Source organism: Thunnus thynnus, chromosome 6, assembly GCF_963924715.1.
Source record: "Thunnus thynnus chromosome 6, fThuThy2.1, whole genome shotgun sequence".
NCBI classification, from domain to species: Eukaryota; Metazoa; Chordata; class Actinopteri; order Scombriformes; family Scombridae; genus Thunnus; species Thunnus thynnus.
The window spans coordinates 34727894-34747451 of NC_089522.1; the positions used below are offsets into that span (position 1 = coordinate 34727894).

The 19558-nt window shown below is 38.8% G+C and overlaps 1 protein-coding gene across 1 annotated transcript in view; it reads right to left on the minus strand.

Annotated features, from left to right (window-relative positions):
• Nucleotides 1-13716: 13716 nt before the first annotated feature.
• Nucleotides 13717-19558, minus strand: part of LOC137185290 (CMRF35-like molecule 5) — an 86156-nt gene continuing 80314 nt past the window's right edge. The window contains exons 2-5 of the mRNA XM_067593636.1: nucleotides 16089-16415; nucleotides 15058-15210; nucleotides 14115-14278; nucleotides 13717-13839 (exon numbers count right to left, since the gene is read on the minus strand). Coding sequence (XP_067449737.1) covers nucleotides 13717-13839; nucleotides 14115-14278; nucleotides 15058-15210; nucleotides 16089-16415 — 767 coding nt within the window. The remainder of the gene's footprint in view (nucleotides 13840-14114; nucleotides 14279-15057; nucleotides 15211-16088; nucleotides 16416-19558) is intronic.

Here is a 19558-nt window from a genome sequence, read left to right on the forward strand (position 1 = left end):
TGTTTTCATTTATTTATTGAGGAAAATTATCCAATCTTACAAATTTGTGTGAGGCAAAAGTATATGAACCTTTGCTTTGATTTGGAATCAAATTGAATTTATTTGAATTTTGAATTTGAATTTATGAATAAGATAGCCCCTTGAGATGTAGCATCTCATTTTCAAGGGGGTCCTAAAAAACACAAAATACAAAATATAACATACTTACAAAGACATTGTTACATAACAAACATAGACTACAAATACACAGATACAGACAGCTCTCTCACCATCTCCCACCCACACCCCCCACCCTCAGCTGTTGTGAGAGATCACACCAAGATCACACTAGAGCAGGCGTGTAATAGTCCGGGAGGACAAGGGACTTGGGGGGGGGGTAACGTCTAGGAACTGAAGGCCTCTCTTGCAGTGGCTACAGTCAATGTTCATGGGTCCACCATATCTGAATATGGTATCCTATAATATCTGGACTAAAAACACCCATCCTGTCAATCTGTTCAACTACTGTGTTAATTTAGATGTTAACTTACACTTTGGTGTGAGTTTGAGAAGTGAGCGCTTGTGATTTGTATGTAAATATTGGCCATAATGTTGACTAGCTTGCTGTGTATGAGTAGAGCACCTATTGAGTGGAAATAGTGCAGGGTGAAGAATTAGCTTTTCAGTTATTGTCTGCTATCTGTCTTGTTATGTCATTTCATTTATTTTCACACTAAATCATATGTTAAGAGTGCCATATTTAAATTAAACATGCATTAATTTGTAATTTTCTTATCGTTTTTATTCTTTTGCACTATTTATTTTGAACATACTACAACATATTTCCTAAAAAAAAGTTTACTTTCACTGCTTTGCAAGGTTATGGAGCCAGCAGCCAGTGTAGTGGACCAGCAACAGAGATGAAACCTCCAAACTGTCCGTAGGGAAATGTAACAGGGTGGACCTGTATCAGCCTGATTTTGAATGCAGTGATTGACGCTATTATTGTTTAGCACCTATTGTGTGTCCTGTGGGTGTGGTCTTCACGTGTGGTGGGGTGAATTGCATGGTGATGGGCTGATGGTATACAGGTGTGTTTGAGTGTGACCTCCAATCTGCAATTACTTAACCAGCCACACACACTAGAGTCAGTCACTTTGTTTGTCTTCTTTTGTGTGTAGATACAGAGTTTAATGGTTGGATTTAATGTAGTTTTGAAGTGCTTCCCTGTGCTTCGCCACACGCAGGAAGAGGTTGAGCACACCCAGCCACAGGCGTCCTATTCCCTCTTGTCTAACTGACTTAGCCCCCCCGGCTTTGGTCTTGTTTTACCTCTATTTATTTATTAGCAGCTATTTAATAAAATATTGGGATTTTTTTTTTTTAACTACACGGTCTGTTGTTTTTTTGCCCATTTTATACACTGGTTGGTCAAATCTGAACTGGGTGTTTTACAGAAACCGACCACAAATAACGAAAGTAACAACACCAAATCTCTGCAGGGAAGCAAGTGAAACAACAGGCAGGAGCCCCAGTTTGAACTAATATCACAGAGAGCGATATGAGTCAAGAAAAGAAGCTCCGTGTGTCACCAACTTCCTGTGCTGGAGTTCTCCACCAGAGAGGCTTCCTTCCCCAGCATGCAATGCGCAGGCTGACCCACAGTGATGACACTTCATGTCTGTGACATATTCTAGAGATAAAGACATTGAAACTTTAGTGAGCCGCATGTGAAACATATGGCTCATGTGGGCTGTGTGGCTGCTCTAATCTGTTAACATGGGTGCCAAAATGAAAAGCAAGTTCCGTGATTCACATGTGCTGCTCACGCAGGCTATGTCCCAGGCATTAGACATGGAGCTCCACAAGGTTCTGTACTAGGACCAATACTATTCAGCTTATATTTGCTACCTTATTATTAAGTAATATTATTAAGAAACACTCCATACATTTTCATTGTTTTGCAGATGATACCCAATTATATTTATCAATGAAGTAAGATGAATCCAACCAGTTAACTAGACTCCAAGCATGCCTTGAGGACATTAAGACCTGGATGACCTGCAATTTTCTGCTACTAAACTCAGACAAAAGTGAAGTTATTGTGCTTGGCCCTAAACACCTTAGAAACACATCATCTAATGATATAGCTACTCTAGATGGCATTACCCTGGCCTCCAGCACCACTGTAAGGAATCTGGGAGTTATCTTTGATCAGGATATGTCCTTCAACTCCCACATAAAACAAATTTCAAGGACTGCCTTTTTTCACTTATGCAATATTTCAAAATTCAGGCAAATCTTCTTCTAGGCTGGACTGTTGCAATTCCTTATTATCAGGCTGCCCTAACAAGTCTCTAAAGACTCTCCAGCTGGTCCAAAATGTAGCTGCAAGTGTACTGACAAAAACTAGTGTAGCAGAATGGAAATGTATTCCTGTCTGGTCTAAGCAGGACTGTAGTGTTTTGCTTTCTTGATTACTTCGGTGATCACTAGCCAATCATCGTCTGTGGGCACTCTATAAAGGCAGGTAGCTGTTTTCTGAGCACTCCTCTGATGCTGACTGCACGCCCCGTCCTCTGTTCACCTGACTTCTGCAATAGCTACAGGTATGAGAATAGTTTCTGTGTTTGGTTCTTAGAGTATCCTCTCATGCTGTTGCTCATATTAGACTTTTATGATTTTGTAGATCCCTCCGTGGTGATTCACCTCCCTTGGAAGTGACCCTCTCACAGATCACTGTTGGTAGGTCCACTTCTCCCTTGCTCTGCAATTTTATTATGCTGTGTGTAGTAAATGAAAGAATGAATGAATAGCTTATTTTGGTCATATATAAAAAGGAACAAAACAACAATATATGTGTGGATATGCAACTGACAAAAACATCATCATCCATGTTTATACCAATCCATTTCACATAATAAAAAAATCACACAATCAATTACCGAAAAAGGAATAGGCTGAAGCCCAAGGCTTATTTTTTCCTATCCTATATAATCCATAAGATTACCCAGAATATCAGCAGTATGAAAGAAAGAAAAAACAAAAATTTATACCCCGTAGTTACCCTGTAACTAAATGTTACAAGGGGGGAACTAACAGTGCTTTAGATTACAGCCTGCATACCCTGTACTTACCAACATAACTTACTCTGTAACTACAGAGGACAATGTGAGAACAGTTTGTTTCAATTTTACTTTCCTCAAAACATGGAAGATTAAACTAAATTAACTTCACAGTTTGCAGGCAGAAGGGGAGGGGAGAAAAGAGGTAAACAGTAAGAAAAGCAAAGATATAAGTAGAAATGAAGAAGTAAGGAAGGAAGGCAAATGAGGAGGGAACAAGATGAGAGGAGAGGAAACAAGAAAGAGAGAAAGGAGAGGAGGAGGAGAAAGGGAGTCCCACCCTGAAGGACAGAGGAGGGGATTTCTGCTGAAGCTAAATGACAAACAGAAACAGAGTCAGAACTAAATCCAGTCAGTTTTTCTCCACACTGACCTCCAATAAGTGAAACAGTGAAACTTTCCTGTCACATCTCTGACAATTAAAACTCCATTAAACAGATTACATGCTATGTGAAAGAGTTAGTAGAACTTAAAAACTCATCCTTCATATGAACGGATTTGGAAAACATCGTGCTGTCGTGGCTCTAAACTTAAACTCCCTGACTGTTCAGTTAGCTTTGTTGCATCTGTCAGACAGGACAAGTTATAACTTAATCATTTTTGTTAGAACATGGAGCCCAGTGAGCTCATAATTACAGCAGAACTCCCCACCTGAATCTGAGCATACGTCTAATGAAACTGATTAACTGGAACACCTGTGTAGGTGTGGAAGGCATTTAACAATTTTACCAACTGCTACCTTTTATCTGCTACCAACCAGCTGTGAAGCAAAAGTTTGGTTCAGGAACTTGCTCCCAAAGTGGGGGTAGTTCAGTGAAAAGCCACAACAACACACCTTAAGTTAGGCTAACTGTCGTCAAGTTCTGTAGTGGAAAAAGCCTGAAAACCACCACAGTTGAGGTCCAACTGAAATCACATGTAATCATCCCTCTTTGCAGTCAAAAGTAATGTTTTTAAATATTGGTAAGAGTTTTATATTAATAGGTCTTAGCTCGAGGGGCATGTCAGTATCTGTGTTTGATTGACAGCATATGGCAGGTGAGTACTGGTGTTTTTATTTTTTATTTTTATGTTTTATTTACTTGAAATGGAGTATCTTAGGCTAGAGTATTTTTACTTTTACTTAATTAAAGGATCTGAATACTTCATCCACCACTGAACTCCAGCTACATAAGAGGATGATGGGATGGTATTTATTTGAAAAATTGCAAAACTAGGAGGCACCATCATGAAACCAAAGAATTTAAAATATAAATCAATCAATATAAATCCATTTGGTTTCAGATTTTTTTTCTCCTCAAATATATTGATTGTTACAGCTTTAAATGGACTGTAATATATTCATGTTGTTGTCTGAGCAAACATTTAGACATTAGTCAGGCTCAACCCTGAATGACCTTCTGATTTGTTTAAAAACAGAATAAATCTGTTTGGTGGGTTAATTAGTCTGTAATTTAGACCAGTGGGTCTGAGACTATGAGAGCAGAAGAGCCAGAGACGCTATTACTGCTTTTCACCATTTTATCTTCATTTTTTCATCAATGTGAGTGAAACAAATAATCTTTTATCATTAAGGTGTTTGTTTCATGTCTCTTGAGCATCCTTGAAACACAATCATGGGTCCAGATATCGTCATACATGATCGTTTAGCCTTGAATGATACAACATGGAGGCTGAAATTTACTTATTCTTCACATGAAACATGGGGTAGACATCATAAAAAGGGGAAATATTTTTGTGTGATGGACATATATTTTTTTCCCCTTACAGTTTACATGTCTCATGATCCCCAAAATCATCGCTGGAGGTCCCTGCAGGATCCTGAGCCCCAGCTTGAAAAAAAACACAGATTTGTCTGATGATGATTAAACACTTTGGTGCTGCTTAGAGCTCCTATACTGCCTCCTTCTGACAGCTCCAAAGAATTACACAACTAGAGCTTTAACTGAATAAATCCGGAATCTCACTGTTTATTGAATTAAAGGCTCTGAAATTTAAAGATTTTGTTGACTTTAAAAGGGTTCAAATTATGTAAGGAGGCAAAAAATCAGTTATTCCCCATTAAAGAATCCAAAAGTTGTTTAAAATGAGAGAAAGTCGATGTGATTTGAGAGAAATTTGCATGTTCAAAAAGCACTGAGTGAGGGCTGAAAAGTCATTGTATTTCAGTGAAATACAATTTGAAAAGATATTCTCTCATTTGGTATTGTAATGATGGTGGTGGAGGGCGCTGTCTAACACATCAGTCCTAAATCTCTCATAGCAGCCAAGGCCTGCTTGTTGCGTTAACTGACAAAGTTTTGGTGATTCAACACTCAGGTTTTACTGATGCACATAAACATTTGAGTGATCTTGCCTGTCAGCTGACAGCAAATGTGAACTCTGAATGGAACAAGTGCTTTAAAGTCACTGGAGTAAAAGTACAAGTAAATGTCTAGAAGGGGTCACTGTTGGTGGTAAATGCCCTAGAAATGATGATGTGTCCATGAAACATATCTTGCGTAATACCAGCAGTGAGATAGCTAGTTCAACATAGGGGGATAAAATGTAAAAAAAGGAGTTATATGCCAAAAAAGGAATACAAGTGTGTAGTAAATGTATAATTGAAACATATTTTCACAAACGTATTGATATTTATCTTCAAGACTGTATTTTCAAAAAGGGATCCATTAGTGAGTTATGGATTTGTTTCACTTGTCATTGAAAAATTCTTGTTGGTAAAATTCCTGAAGAAAACATTATGAACAATTTGGCTTTAGATCCTATTCCACCTCAGCTAAATGGTTCACTCAATATAACAACACTTGATTGCAATGTACATTCCATTCATGAAAGTGCTTGCTTTGCCAAAAGGTAGACAAAATGGTGTTTATGGACCAGTTACATGTGCGCCATCCAATATTACAAGTGTGACTGATGATCTTCCAAGACCAGATAATCATGATCTTATGATTTATGTCAAACTGAAAAGAAACTTAACTTACAAAGGACATTATGAATATCAGTATACTCACACAGATAAAATACAGGGAGCACTGGCATATTTGAAAGAATGCAACAAATGGTATAAACATGCAAATCAAGTAAATGTGAGGAAGAAGCTGACGATGATGATGATGATGATGATGATGATACATCAAAACGTGTGTAAAGACAAAATCCAAAGTGCTAACGTACAATTAGAAGATGAATCCACTGATGAATCATTACATGAAAGACAGCAACATGACATGTTCATGGTCACATTTGCAACCAGTTGATATTGCACAAGAAGTTTTGGATCTGCACTTTGATGACATTTTATCTGTCGCACCAGCAGAAGGCAACAATCCTGTGAGATCATTAACTGAAACCAACAAAGCAAAATGTTTCCCACCTCTGAAATGTTAACAAACAAAGATTCACTTGGAAGCATTTTAAACTTTGATGAAGGATATGAATTTCTGAAACCTATACGAGGTACACCTGCTTGTTGGCAATCTGTACAAAAGGATTTATTTGTTATGGTGAGACAACTGGGTATTCCAAGATGGTTTTGCTCATTCTCGTCTGCTGATTTGTGATGGACAGAACTTCTACAAAGTATAATGAAACAAGAAGCCCAAAAATGCATTGATGACCTGGACTTGTCTGACACATTGGACATGTTAAAAAGGAATCCTGTGACAGCTGCAAGAATGTTTGATGGTTCCACTGTTTCCTATCATGTCGCCAGCTCAGCCAATTGGTAAAATAGTTGATTACTTCTATCGTATTGAATTTCAATAGCATGGAAGTCCACAAACTCATTGTTTGTTGTGGGTTGAGAATGTGCTTCAAATTGACCAAGATGATGAAATATGTAGCATTCATGGATCAATGTGTGACATGTGAAATGCCACCAGAGACAGATCAGTAAATGTATGAAACTGTGTTCATTGTAAAACAACACAGCAAAAGGCACTCAAAATATGCAAAAAGAAGGGAACAACTTGTAGATTCAAATTTCCACGCCCACAAAGCAACAAGACATTTATCACAAGAGGTAATCCTGATGACAAACAAGATAAGAAATGCAATAATGACCAGTGTGATAAAAGTAAGGATTGTGAAACTTGTATCAAAGAAAAACAAGAAATGCAAAGAGAGCATGCAGCAGCTACTATGAAACAAGTGAAAGAACTGTTCAAGTTCACTGTTGACTCTTTGCTTCTATTGGTATATTTCAAGAAATATTTGAAGCAGTGTACAAAAAGCTGACAGAGAAAACCAGCATTCTTTTGAAATGAAGGTTATGATATCTGGATGAATCAATACAACTGTGAACTTTTACGATACTGGAATCCTAATATGGACATTCTATATGTTGTTGATGCATATAGATGTATAATTTACATAATATCCTATATTTCAAAAGCTGAGCCCACATACCTTGTAGTTACCCTGTAACTACATGTAAAAAGGGGTGAACAACCTACATAACTTACTCTGTAACTACAGAGGACAAAATTGGAATCCCAATATGGACATTCTATATGTTGTTGATACATATAGTTGTATAGTTTACATAATATGCTATATTACAAAAGCTGAGCCCGCATACCCTGTAGTTACCCTGTAACTAAATGTAACAAGGGGAGAACTAACAGTGCTTTAGATTACAGCCCACATACACTGTACTTACCCTGTAACTACGCGTAACAAGGGGTGAATAACCAACATAACTTACTCTGTAACTACAGAGGACAATGTGAAAACAGGCCTCCCTCCACTGGATACCAGTGAAATACAGGACTGATTTTAAGCTCTGAATGGTTTGGCACCAGCTTGTCTTCAGTCCATATTCTACATTAAGACCCCTCAGATCCTCTGATCAGTTATTCCTCTCTGTTCCACGTTCCCGGTCAAAATCCAAAAGTGACAAAGCTTTTTCCATCGCTGTTCCCAGACCGTGGAACAGTTTGCCCCTCACCATCAGATCCTCCCCATCTATCACCACTTTTAAATCCCAGCTACAGACCCTCCTTTATAGAATCACTTTTGAGTCCCCTTAATTTTTTTTATAGCATATTAAAATTGTTAATTTTATTTATTACAATTCACTTTACTTACTTTACTTTATTTATCTGTGTGACGGGGCACCCATGAACGCTCCGTCATGCCCTAACCGGCGTGCGTTTCTCTCTCTCTTGGCCGGAGAGAGTGCGCCGGTGCCGGGAGCGCACAGCGCGCAGCGCTCCCACTGTTCCTGCGGAGCCATGCTCCAGTTAAAACTGTTCCTTGCAGGCCCGCACTTGTGTCCCGCGGTCCTGCACTTTCACAAACTTTTCCCCACTGTCCGAACTCTTTTCTTCACGCTAGGCGTTCGAGGGTGCACACTCGGCGCTGACGCGACACACACACATATACACTTGCCTGCTGCTGCTGCCTCTGGTTGCCTCCGGGCATGGGCCAAACTGAGGCACTTCCTGGACACATCATAAATAACGCTTGGTGGCACCCTTAAGAGGGTCATGTGACCGTGGACCATACCATTAATATTGAATGGACTGATATTTTATGATTTATTTTGGTTTGGGGGTATTTGGCCATAGCAATATGGAGGGCGATTAGTGCCATTTTTCCTTTATGCAAAGTATATCATTGATTTTTGAATTTATGTTTGTTGTGATGTCAAATTTGAACATAGGACACTATAATTTGTTAATTGGTTTGCCCGGGGGAGGGGCTAAGAATATATAAGGGGAGCTCTGCTCATTTAGGGTTGTTGGGTTTTTGGTCGTGGCCGAGTAACAATGTGGGTGACGAGCTGCCAGTGTGAAACCTGTTGTGTAAATACTTTTTTTTGTTATTGGGTTTTTTCCACTCCTGCACTGTAAATATTTTTGCCACTCTTGTTTGGGGAACTTGGTGTGAATAAAAAATCACCACGCTGAAGTTTCTCGTCGTCTGAGCCATCATTGAAAGCGAACCCGCGACAATCTGGCTTTGTTTTGATTCTTCAACTGTGTTTTTACATTTTTCTGTGTCTTTGGTCAACTGTTGTTTTTGAATGTGCTCTATAAATTAATTTGACTTGACTGTTTCTCTGTGTGTTTACAACATGATGATGATGTTGGGACGGGCAGTAGTGTGTTTGGTTATTAGCAATAATTCATAATTATCATAGATAATTATGAATTATGAAAATAAGATATTGTTAACCTTAATCAATAATTCAGGCACCAACTGTTGGATCTGTGAGGAACACAGTTGATTATTTGCAATAATTATCAATTATCGAGGATAATTAACTAATTATGACAATAGAATTATTAATATGAATTAACTAATACGGGGCACCACCCAGAAACCGGGACCAATAACCAAACAAGGTAGTCTCATAAATGGGAGTTCACCTAGAATGTTAATATCTGAGAGATATCAATATTCGAGGGTGAACAAAGAAGGGTTGAATTCGAGCTCTGACTCCTTCAATCAGCCACTTTTCACAATATTACACACAATAATGACAGAAGGACTTCTGTAATTATTTATGTTTATTAAACTTAGCAAAATGAACAAAGTTAACAAATGCTTCATTCAATAAACAAGTATTCTAAAATCTAATCCTACCAAACAAAACACAAACAGCTATGTACAGGGTTGGACACATGCAGGGGAATGCATGTGTGTGTGTGCGTGCGTGTGTGTGTGTGTGAGCGCGTGTGTGTGACAAGATGGCGACCGGACCTGACGTGATGACGTCGTCGGTCTGCGACGCGGACGTGACTATGGGAGGAAGTCACGTTGCGCGAGAACCGGATGGCAGAAGTATGGCGGTGTCTTGGTTAGACAGAAGCAAGACGGCGCCACCTGGTGGACGGCGTCTTGCACTCACCCACTTCTGTGAAAAACACACGTGTCTGATGGTGGATAAGGAAAAACAAAGCAAAGCTTTGTCCGACGTTATCTGACCATGTCGGTGCGTGTATGTGTGTGGGCGCGCGCGTGTATGTGTTAGTCAGAAGAGAGAGGGAAGAAGGAGAGAAAGTGATCGTGAGAGGAAGAGAAGCGGTTCCTTTGTCCACAGACAGCGTGTGTATGGACGGCAGTCTGTAACGCACGTTGTCTGGTTTCTGACCGACAAAAGCCTGTTTAGTTGTGGTGAACACAACTAAACAGGCAGCAAACTTAAAATACTCCTAAGAGTAAAGCAGGAAAAATGGACTCAGCGGTCCGTCAACAACACAACAAAACAATAGCAAAAGCTAAGAGCTAAATGCTAAACAACAGCAACTGATGCTGATAGGAACACACAACTAACACTGCCTCTGCCCAGACGTATGCCTCTTACTTGGTTGCTTCAGAAAGCGAGCAGGGTGTGTGTGTAGTCCGTCTTTATGTCCGGCTTTGTCCTGGGCTCGGATGCAGATGGTGGCCGTTCTCGCACGGTCGGCGAAAAGCACGGCAGCTGGCTCTCAGCGGCGTGGCGGAGAGAACAGCAGAGTCGACTCGGTGAAGAAGTTTCTTCCTTCTTGAGGGAGTTTGAGGATGCTGGTTGCAGCAGTGGTCTCTCTCGGATCCGGGAATGTGTTCGGGTGAACACGGGCGAAGTCTCGTCTCGTCTTCGATGAGGGGAAAAGACATGTGTGGGGTACCCCCTTTAGTCAGCTGACTCACAGAGGAACAGAAGTTACCCCTAGCTCAGGACACGGGAAAGGCGTGTGCTTCAGGGTACGTTCAGTTTTAAAGGGGCGGTGATGTCATGGCTGCGTCATTAGGACGCTCCGCTGTGCAGGAGCGTCTACGCCAATGAGACTGTATGTTGACTGTTCCCTGCTGAGGTGTGAAAATCGCAAAGCATCCTTGGAAATGGAGTTTGCAATGGACTCCCATTGTCTGTAAACAGCATTTTGGCGCTATTCCTTTGTCGCAGGGGAAACAAAGGAACAAGCACCTCGTGGTCAGGCCTCACAGGTTACATGTAGGCCTTCTCTGTGTGACCTCATGGTCTGAGGCCCAACAATGATGATGATGATGATGATGATGATGACGACGGTTAAAGGTACATGAATGAATGAATAGTTTTATTTTGGACCAGTTATGTGACACATTATTCAGACACATTAAACACCAACAAACCAAACATTCCACTATGTAAACACACCAGCATTTCACAGCACAATACATTTTACTTCATACAGATCTTTACATACTGTATAATATCCCAGGATATATCCAACAATGAAGATTAAATAAATATATACACACAGCCTCACAGATATGAATTTAAGTGTAATATTAATTTGTGTAGATCAGTGGGTTCATATTGAAACTGCTGTGAATCCTCTTTGACAAATCTGACTGAAGATAAGGATAATCACTTTACCTCATTTATGAGCACAATATTAACACTGAATATATAGGTATAAGGTATAAGGGCATTTTATTAATGCTCAGTATTCATTAAAACTTCTCTTATGGGGACATATTTTATATGAAGGTATTTAACCCTTTGTTTCCCACACCAAAGAATGTGTTTGCTTCCATCAATTTGCTTCTCAAGGTTTCTCATGAACTTTAAAATGTATTGCACATTTCTTCTTTGTAAATTAAGAAATGTATGATGTGAACAGCTGCATTTGAGATTTATGGTAGGTTATATTTATGTAGACTTTACTTGCCAAAGAAATACACCTACCATGAGCATTTATTAGAACTCTGAAAATGTCAGACATGAACACTAACCGCTGATTAGTGGACGACCTGCTCTACCTCCACAGTCACAGCCGCCCTGTGAAGTATAATGAAAACAGCTGAAACAAGCCGACTTCAATGCTCTGCCTGAAAGCTGTGCTCCATTTTTGAAAAAAGCTCCTCATAAATATCACATTATAAAGTGACACATAATGATTACAGTCCAGAAAACATGTGATGCAACATGTGATGTCAAACAGGAAAAGGTAGCAGCTCAGATTAAGAAGCTGCAGCCTTCAGAACAATTTGAATCAAATGTTGAAGCTCTCTGTGTGTTAAGTGTCTTTTTAATACGACCACTAGGAGGCACCAGAGTCACACACTTTTAAATTTTACACAGACTGGCTGTAAAATAACTCACTATGGTGGACAGACCTTCTTACAATATTGCTGCTGGAGCAGCAGTCACTTCCTATCTAAAGAGGTTCAGATTCATCGTGATGAGGAGATGAGATATTTTTTAGATTTAAATGTGTCCCAAACTAAAGAAATGGTGATCTCACCACAACACACAGACAGTTCCAACAATCATTCTTGGCTTCAGTAAGTGTTGAACTCGTCCAGATCTACAAATACTTGGGAACTGTGTTTGATGACAGATTGAGATTTAGTGACAGTACAGATGTTATTGTGAAAAAGGCTCAGCAGCGTCTAAGCTGCAAACTAAACTCATTTAGAGTAGATCGGAGAATATTGACGTTTTATTGAAGTTATCCTTTTATTGAAAGTATTTTAACTGCTGGTTTACATTTGTCAAAAGGACAAGAATGGATTGCAACATGTTGTTAACTTCAGCTCTAAAATTATTGGCAAAACACAAAGATCCCTGTTACAGCTTAATACTGAACAAGTCCTCAACAAAGCAGAGAAGATTATCAGCAACCACACACATGATGTCCTCTATGACTACTTTAACCTGATGCCATCAGGAATGTGTTTTAGATCTCATGCATGTAAAACAAACAGAAGGAAGTTTTTTTTTCCAGAAGCCATCAGACTTGTGAATTCTAGAAATGACCTTCATATACGACAAAACTGTTTCACAGTAATGTTGTGTTATCAAACATAATCTCTGCCTGGATGATGTTCACGGTAATGAATGAAGCTACATTTCAATGTGTCTCTGCAGTGGGAGGGAGGAGGTCGGGGTGGATGGGGGGCTACAAGATGCAGGACTGTGACAGCAGAGACCCGGGTTCACATCCTGAGTCCTGTGTGTGGTCAGGTTTGGTTCAGGTTAGTGAAAGATGCTGCTGTGGCTTAAATGTTCATAAACATGTTGAGCTTCAAGTCACTGCAGACTTTTTTCTGTATTAAACAGAGACCAGGATCTTTCTCTGACCTGAACCAAGTGCTGCCAGAGTCTGAACACAACCACAAACACTTTCACACTGTGAGTTTCTACCAGCAGATATTTTACTGCAACATCACATAATCTGGTGGAAAAAAAGACTAGGTACATTGTCTGAACATTTCACTCATACGTTCAGTATCAACATTTTTGCAACTTAAACACATTAATTAACAAAATTTTTCATCATGTTGAGAGAAAATGTGATTTAGCAGCATTACGTTTCTAATAAAACATATTTGCTGTTACAATTGAGTTGAATATGAATGTAATTTCTAGGAGACAGAGTTGGCTCAAAGTGTAAAAGAACAATATCAAACAACATCTACATTTATGAAGACAATGAACATTTCAGAATAAGTGAGTAAGAAGTTGTTGAACATCTCAGAAACATGATCAGTTGTGTATCATCAGCATAGAGGTGAAAAATAGCATGTTTATAGTTAATATTGGCTGATTAAAAAAAAAGAGTGGAACAAACTGGAACCTTGCAGCACATGTTAACCTGCACAGTACAGAATCCAGATCCAAATCCAAACATCGTCATGTGTTTGCTGTGAGTGCAGAGTAGGTTTGGTCCAGATCCCTGCTGTCTGGATCCAGGCTCTGGTAGATGTTGTCTCCATACTTGGAGACTGGAGGACGGTTCTCATAGGTGACAGATAACTGAAAATAAAACAGGAATGACATCAAACCTAATATAGCAGTAACCACGGTAACAACCCAGATATTGTGTTCTTCAATTGTTTGCTGATATTTTAGTGATAACAACTGGACAGGCCAGAGGTCTATTAACAATAATTATGATTTTATTTAATTATAGTTTTGTTCATACTGGTGAAGAAGTTGCAGACATGAGATTGTTTATTCCTAACTGCAAAAATAAAATGTCTGTCAACAGTAAGAGTTAACATGAGACATACAGAGCTAAAGGAAGTCACCTCCATGTTTCTGCTGTCTGAGGTTCCTCTGGTGTTCAAACCAGAGTTCCTCCTCTTCTTCAATTTGTAGAGGAGCAGCAGAACAACAGCCAACAGCACAACAATCACAGCCACACATACAACTGGAGGCAAGAAGTAACCTGGGCGAGAGACCTCAGAGACGGCTGGAAAGGAAGAGTGAGAGAGACATGTAGTAGTTTAAAAGTCTGGGATCTTTTGTCTTGTATTAGAAGCTTAAAGATTCCCTGTGGAGTTTTTGACCACAAGTAGCTTGTTTTTACATGTGGATCTACGTTGTGCACACGTGTTTGACGTGATACACAATCCTGCCAGTGGTTTCACATCATCCCACTGATCTACAGGATGCAGGAACCTGCCTAGAAACACAGCAATGGACCACCAAAAGCAGGAGAGAAGAAGAATGCAAGCAATGCAAGATTTAAAATACTTTATATAATCAGCTCTGCAAATATTTTATGATTGACGAAACATTTTAAACATTTGTGTTGGACCTAAAGGATACACTCAGCATGTTTTGGTGAGTAACACTGAATATAAATATAACCTTGTTTACAAGAAAACTGCACAGGAAACCTTTATCAAAAATGAGATCTTCCTGTTGAAAAAACATCTCAGACTTTGGTCTGAATGTTTCTTGACTTGTCATGTGCTGACATCACATGTTAATAATTATCTTACATCATTAGAAACATGGGATATGTTTAAACATTAGATGTGAAGATAATAAGGAAATTTATTGTAAAATTGAAATTGAAATGTTTTCTTCTAGGTGCTGAACTGTCTTATGTGCCGAAACACATGTTGGACCATCTTGTTATTCTTATTAGACAACGTTGTTATGCTGAATTTGACTGTTTTAAGAGGACGTTTTGTTGCAGAGAGACAGTGATGGACAGATGGACAGACATGAACTGTCCTGTACCTGTAAACTGCTCTGTGGTTTCAGGGAAAGATGATGAAGGTGTGAAACTACCTGAACTGGAGATTAAACTCTGTGTTGTTGTTGGTGTGGAGGCTGATGGGACTGATGTTGGAAAAGGTCGGAGAGTCCGGTTTGGTTTTGAAGTGGTTGGAGCTGTGAACAATGAAAACACATTGAAACAATCAGATACTGAATCAATAATGCAGAGAAATGAGATGCTGCTCTAGACAGAAAGATCATATTGACAGCATCCATCACATACACAAGAAATATGCAGCATTAAATATGTTAATGAAGTAAATGATTAAGAATATCTGAAGTGGGTTTGTTCTATTAATCACAAGAAATTATTGTTATTTGTTTTTTGAGTACAGAAGAGTAAGAAAATAACATCCACAGGTTGGTTTTATGACATTAAACATAAAAGCACAAATGTCTGAAAAGGTTTTTAAAAATCGTACAAACTGATTGTTGTAAATTTAAAAACTAACATTATAAAGGCAACACATTTTACATCCGATTACTTTTTGACTCTACAAATGAGTTTCATCTTTAGAAACATTTTAGAGTATGATGTCTTGAACATTAAGGAACCTGAGGAACCGTTCTTCTCTATGTTACCTAATGTTAATAGAAATATAGAAAAGGTCCCAGGTTGGACAACTAGTATGACTCTGCCAACCTCAGCACTCCTCTTGTTGTCACAAATCAACTTCTGGCTGTAACCCGAAAAATAAGATTTCTTGTTTCTGTCATGTCATTTCCATCCACTCTTTAATTTATTTATTAAAGATACTTTTATGCCTTTATTATAGGGACTTTGTAGATATGACAGGAAATGAAGGGGGCAAGATGGGGGGGTGACATGCAACAAAGGTACCTGGCTGGATTCAAACCGCGGACACTGTGGTTATGTGACATGCGTTTCAACCAGAAGGCTACAGGAATGCACCAAGTTCTCATCATTTTAAACATTTAACAACTGATATGCACTGAACAGAATGTGGACAAAAATTAAATATAAAACTCACCATCTACAACAAAGATCCGGAACGTGTCATTTGAATTTGGAGACAAAGCTCTGCCGTAACCACACCAGTACCATCCTGTGTCTGACTTGTTCAGCTGTGTGATGGTCACATACAGTCCAAATACAGATCCTTCTCTATATTCAATGCTGTATCTGCCATTCTGAGCTCTGTTCTCTTCTGTTTCAACCAGGATGTCTTCTGTTTTGTTACATTTATCCTTACAGAAGAACTTCCTGCTTCCATAGACAGTATCAGTGCATCCTCTTGTCATATTTCCTCCCTCAGTTTCTGTACGGATGAAACGAGTGTTGTCATCCAACGTTGCAGCTGAGAAGATGAACAATCAACAGTTACTGTCTGTACTTCTTGTAAGATGCTGCAGTCTGATCACAATATTTCCTGTTTCACATTTACACAGATCCACAGAGTCACACTGGGAGCTGCCCAGTTCAACCAGTCTGACTGCTGGAGTAATGATTTCATCCAACATTGATACACTGAGTCAATATATCATAAACGTCTCACATTCTTCAACAATTTAATTAGATTCTATCTGACTTCATTTATTCTTAAGCTTCAAAATCATTAAATGGGATGAACATAGTAAATATATCAGGTTTTATGACTTTCAGTAGAAACTCACCATCTGTAACTGTGATGACAAAGTCCCAGTAAGAATCTGGGACCAAAGATCCACTCAAACCACATCTGTACCGTCCTGAGTCTGACTTGGTCAGCTGTGTGATGGTCACAATCACAATTCTTCTTCCAGAAGATCCGTCTTTATATTTGATGCTGTATCTGCCACTCTGAGCTGTGACATCATTTGTTTTAATGAGAATGTCTTCTTCTTTACATTCTCCTTTACAGAAGAACATGGTGCTTCCAGATGAAGTCAAATAGCAATGTATTGAACCACTTCCTCCTTCAGCTCCAGCGAAAACAAGTATTGCATTGACAAGTCCAGTGTTTCCATCCTGCAGTGCTGTTGGAAAGATGAACAGTGAATACTGATGATCAATACTTTGTGTATTGTAGACTTACTGTAAACAGACTGCAGATTAATGAGGGCTAATCCATCAGTTCACAGAGAAGCAGAGATGATACAGAGGCAGCCATTAGCAAAGTTTTCACTGACTGTACAGCAGTTGCTGTTGTTCTACTTGTAGCTGCAGTTGTAGTCACAGTGTCTCTGTGTAACGTCTGTTTTTCAATGTTTTTGTTTCATAATTTCTAATATCAAACATATTAATGGGCAACAAATATTCATGGATGGATGGTTCATATGTTTTGTTAAATTACATTACATTTAGTTTAGTTAAATTACAAGATTACATTATAGAGATGTTGCAGCAGCAACTAGTAACAGAATAATTTAGAGAACGACAGGAAAACAAATTAACATGACAGCAACATGAAAACTTGATACAAATCTGACATTTGTTAAAATGTACACAACGAATGTCCAGAAGCAGTTTGTGCTGCAGCTTTACAGACACAGTCAGGTAATCAGTCCTCACCTGATCTTCTTGTTCAAAAAAAAATCCCAAAGACTTTCTTCTGAATGTTTCCTGACTTGTCATGTGCTGACATCACATGTTAATAATTATCTTACATCATAAGAAACGTAGGATGTGTTTAAACATTAGGTGTGAAGATAACAAGGAAATTTATTGTAAAATTAAATGTGAAATGTTTTCTTCTAGGTGCTGAACTGTCTTATGTGCTGAAACACATGTTGGACCATCTTATTATTCTTATTAGACAACGTTGTTATGCTGAATTTGACTGTTTTAAGAGGATGTTTTGTTGCAGAGAGACAGTGATGGACAGATGGACAGACATGAACTGTCCTGTACCTGTAAACTGCTCTGTGGTTTCAGGGAAAGATGATGAAGGTGTGAAGCTTCCTGAACTGGAGATTAAACTCTGTGTTGTTGTTGGTGTAGAGGCTGATGGGACTGATGTTGGAAAAGGTCGGAGAGTCCAGTTTGGTTTTGAAGTGGTTGGAGCTGTGAACAATGAAAACACATTGAAACAATCAGATACTGAATCAATAATGCAGAGAAATGAGATGCTGCTCTAGACAGAAAGATCATATTGACAGCATCCATCACATACACAAGAAATATGCAGCATTAAATATGTTAATGAAGTAAATGATTAATAATATTTGAAGTGGGTTTGATCTATTAATCACAAAAAAGTATTTTTATTTGTTTTTTGATTACAGAAGAGTAAGAAAATAACATCCACAGGTTGGTTTTCTGACATTAAACATAAAAGCACAAATGTCTGAAAAGGTTTTTAAAAATCGTACAAACTGATTGTTGTAAATTTAAAAACTAACATTATAAAGGCAACACATTTTACATCAGATTACTTTGTGACTCTACAAATGAGTTTCATCTTTAGAAACATTTTAGAGTATGATGTCTTGAACATTAAGGAACCTGAGGAACCGTTCTTCTCTATGTTACCTAATGTTAATAGAAATATAGAAAAGGTCCCAGGTTGGACAACTAGTATGACTCTGCCAACCTCAGCACTCCTCTTGTTGTCACAAATCAACTTCTGACTGTAACCCGAAAGATAAGATATTTGTTTCTGTCATGTCATTTCCATCCACTCTTTAATTTTTTTATTAAAAAATCTTTTATGCCTTTATTATAGGGACTTTGTAGATATGAGGAAATGAAGGGGGCAAGATGGGGGGGGTGACATGCAACAAAGGTCCGCTGCTGGATTCAAACCACGGACACTGTGGTTATGTGACATGCGTTTCAACCAGAAGCCTACAGGAATGCACCAAGTTCTCATCATTTTAAACATTTAACAACTGATATGCACTGAACAGAATGTGGACAAAAATTAAATATAAAACTCACCATCTACAACAAAGATCAGTAACGTGTTGGATGAATCTGGAGACGAAGCTCTGCTGTAACCACACCTGTACCGTCCTGTATCTGACTTCTGCAGCTGTGTGATGGTCACAGACAGTCCATATTCAGATCCTTTTCTATATTCAATGCTGTATCTGCCATTCTGAGCTCTGTTCTCTTCTGTTTTAACCAGGATGTCTTCTTCTTTTTTACATTCATCCTTACAGATGAACTTCCTGCTTCCACTGACAGTATTGAGGCATCCTCTTGTGATATTTCCTCCCACAATTTCTGTACGGATGAAATGAGTGTTGTCACCCAACGTTGCAGCTGAAAAGTTGAACAATCAACAGTTACTGTCTGTACTTCCTGTAAGATGCTGCAGTCTGATCACAATATTTCCTGCTTTTACACAGATCCACAGAGTCACACTGGGAGCTGCCCAGTTCAACCACAGTCTGACTGCTGGAGTAATGATTTCATCCAACATTGATACACTGAGTCAATATATCATAAACGTCTCACATTCTTCCCACAATTTAATTAGATTCTATCTGACTTCATTTATTCTTATGCTTCAAAATC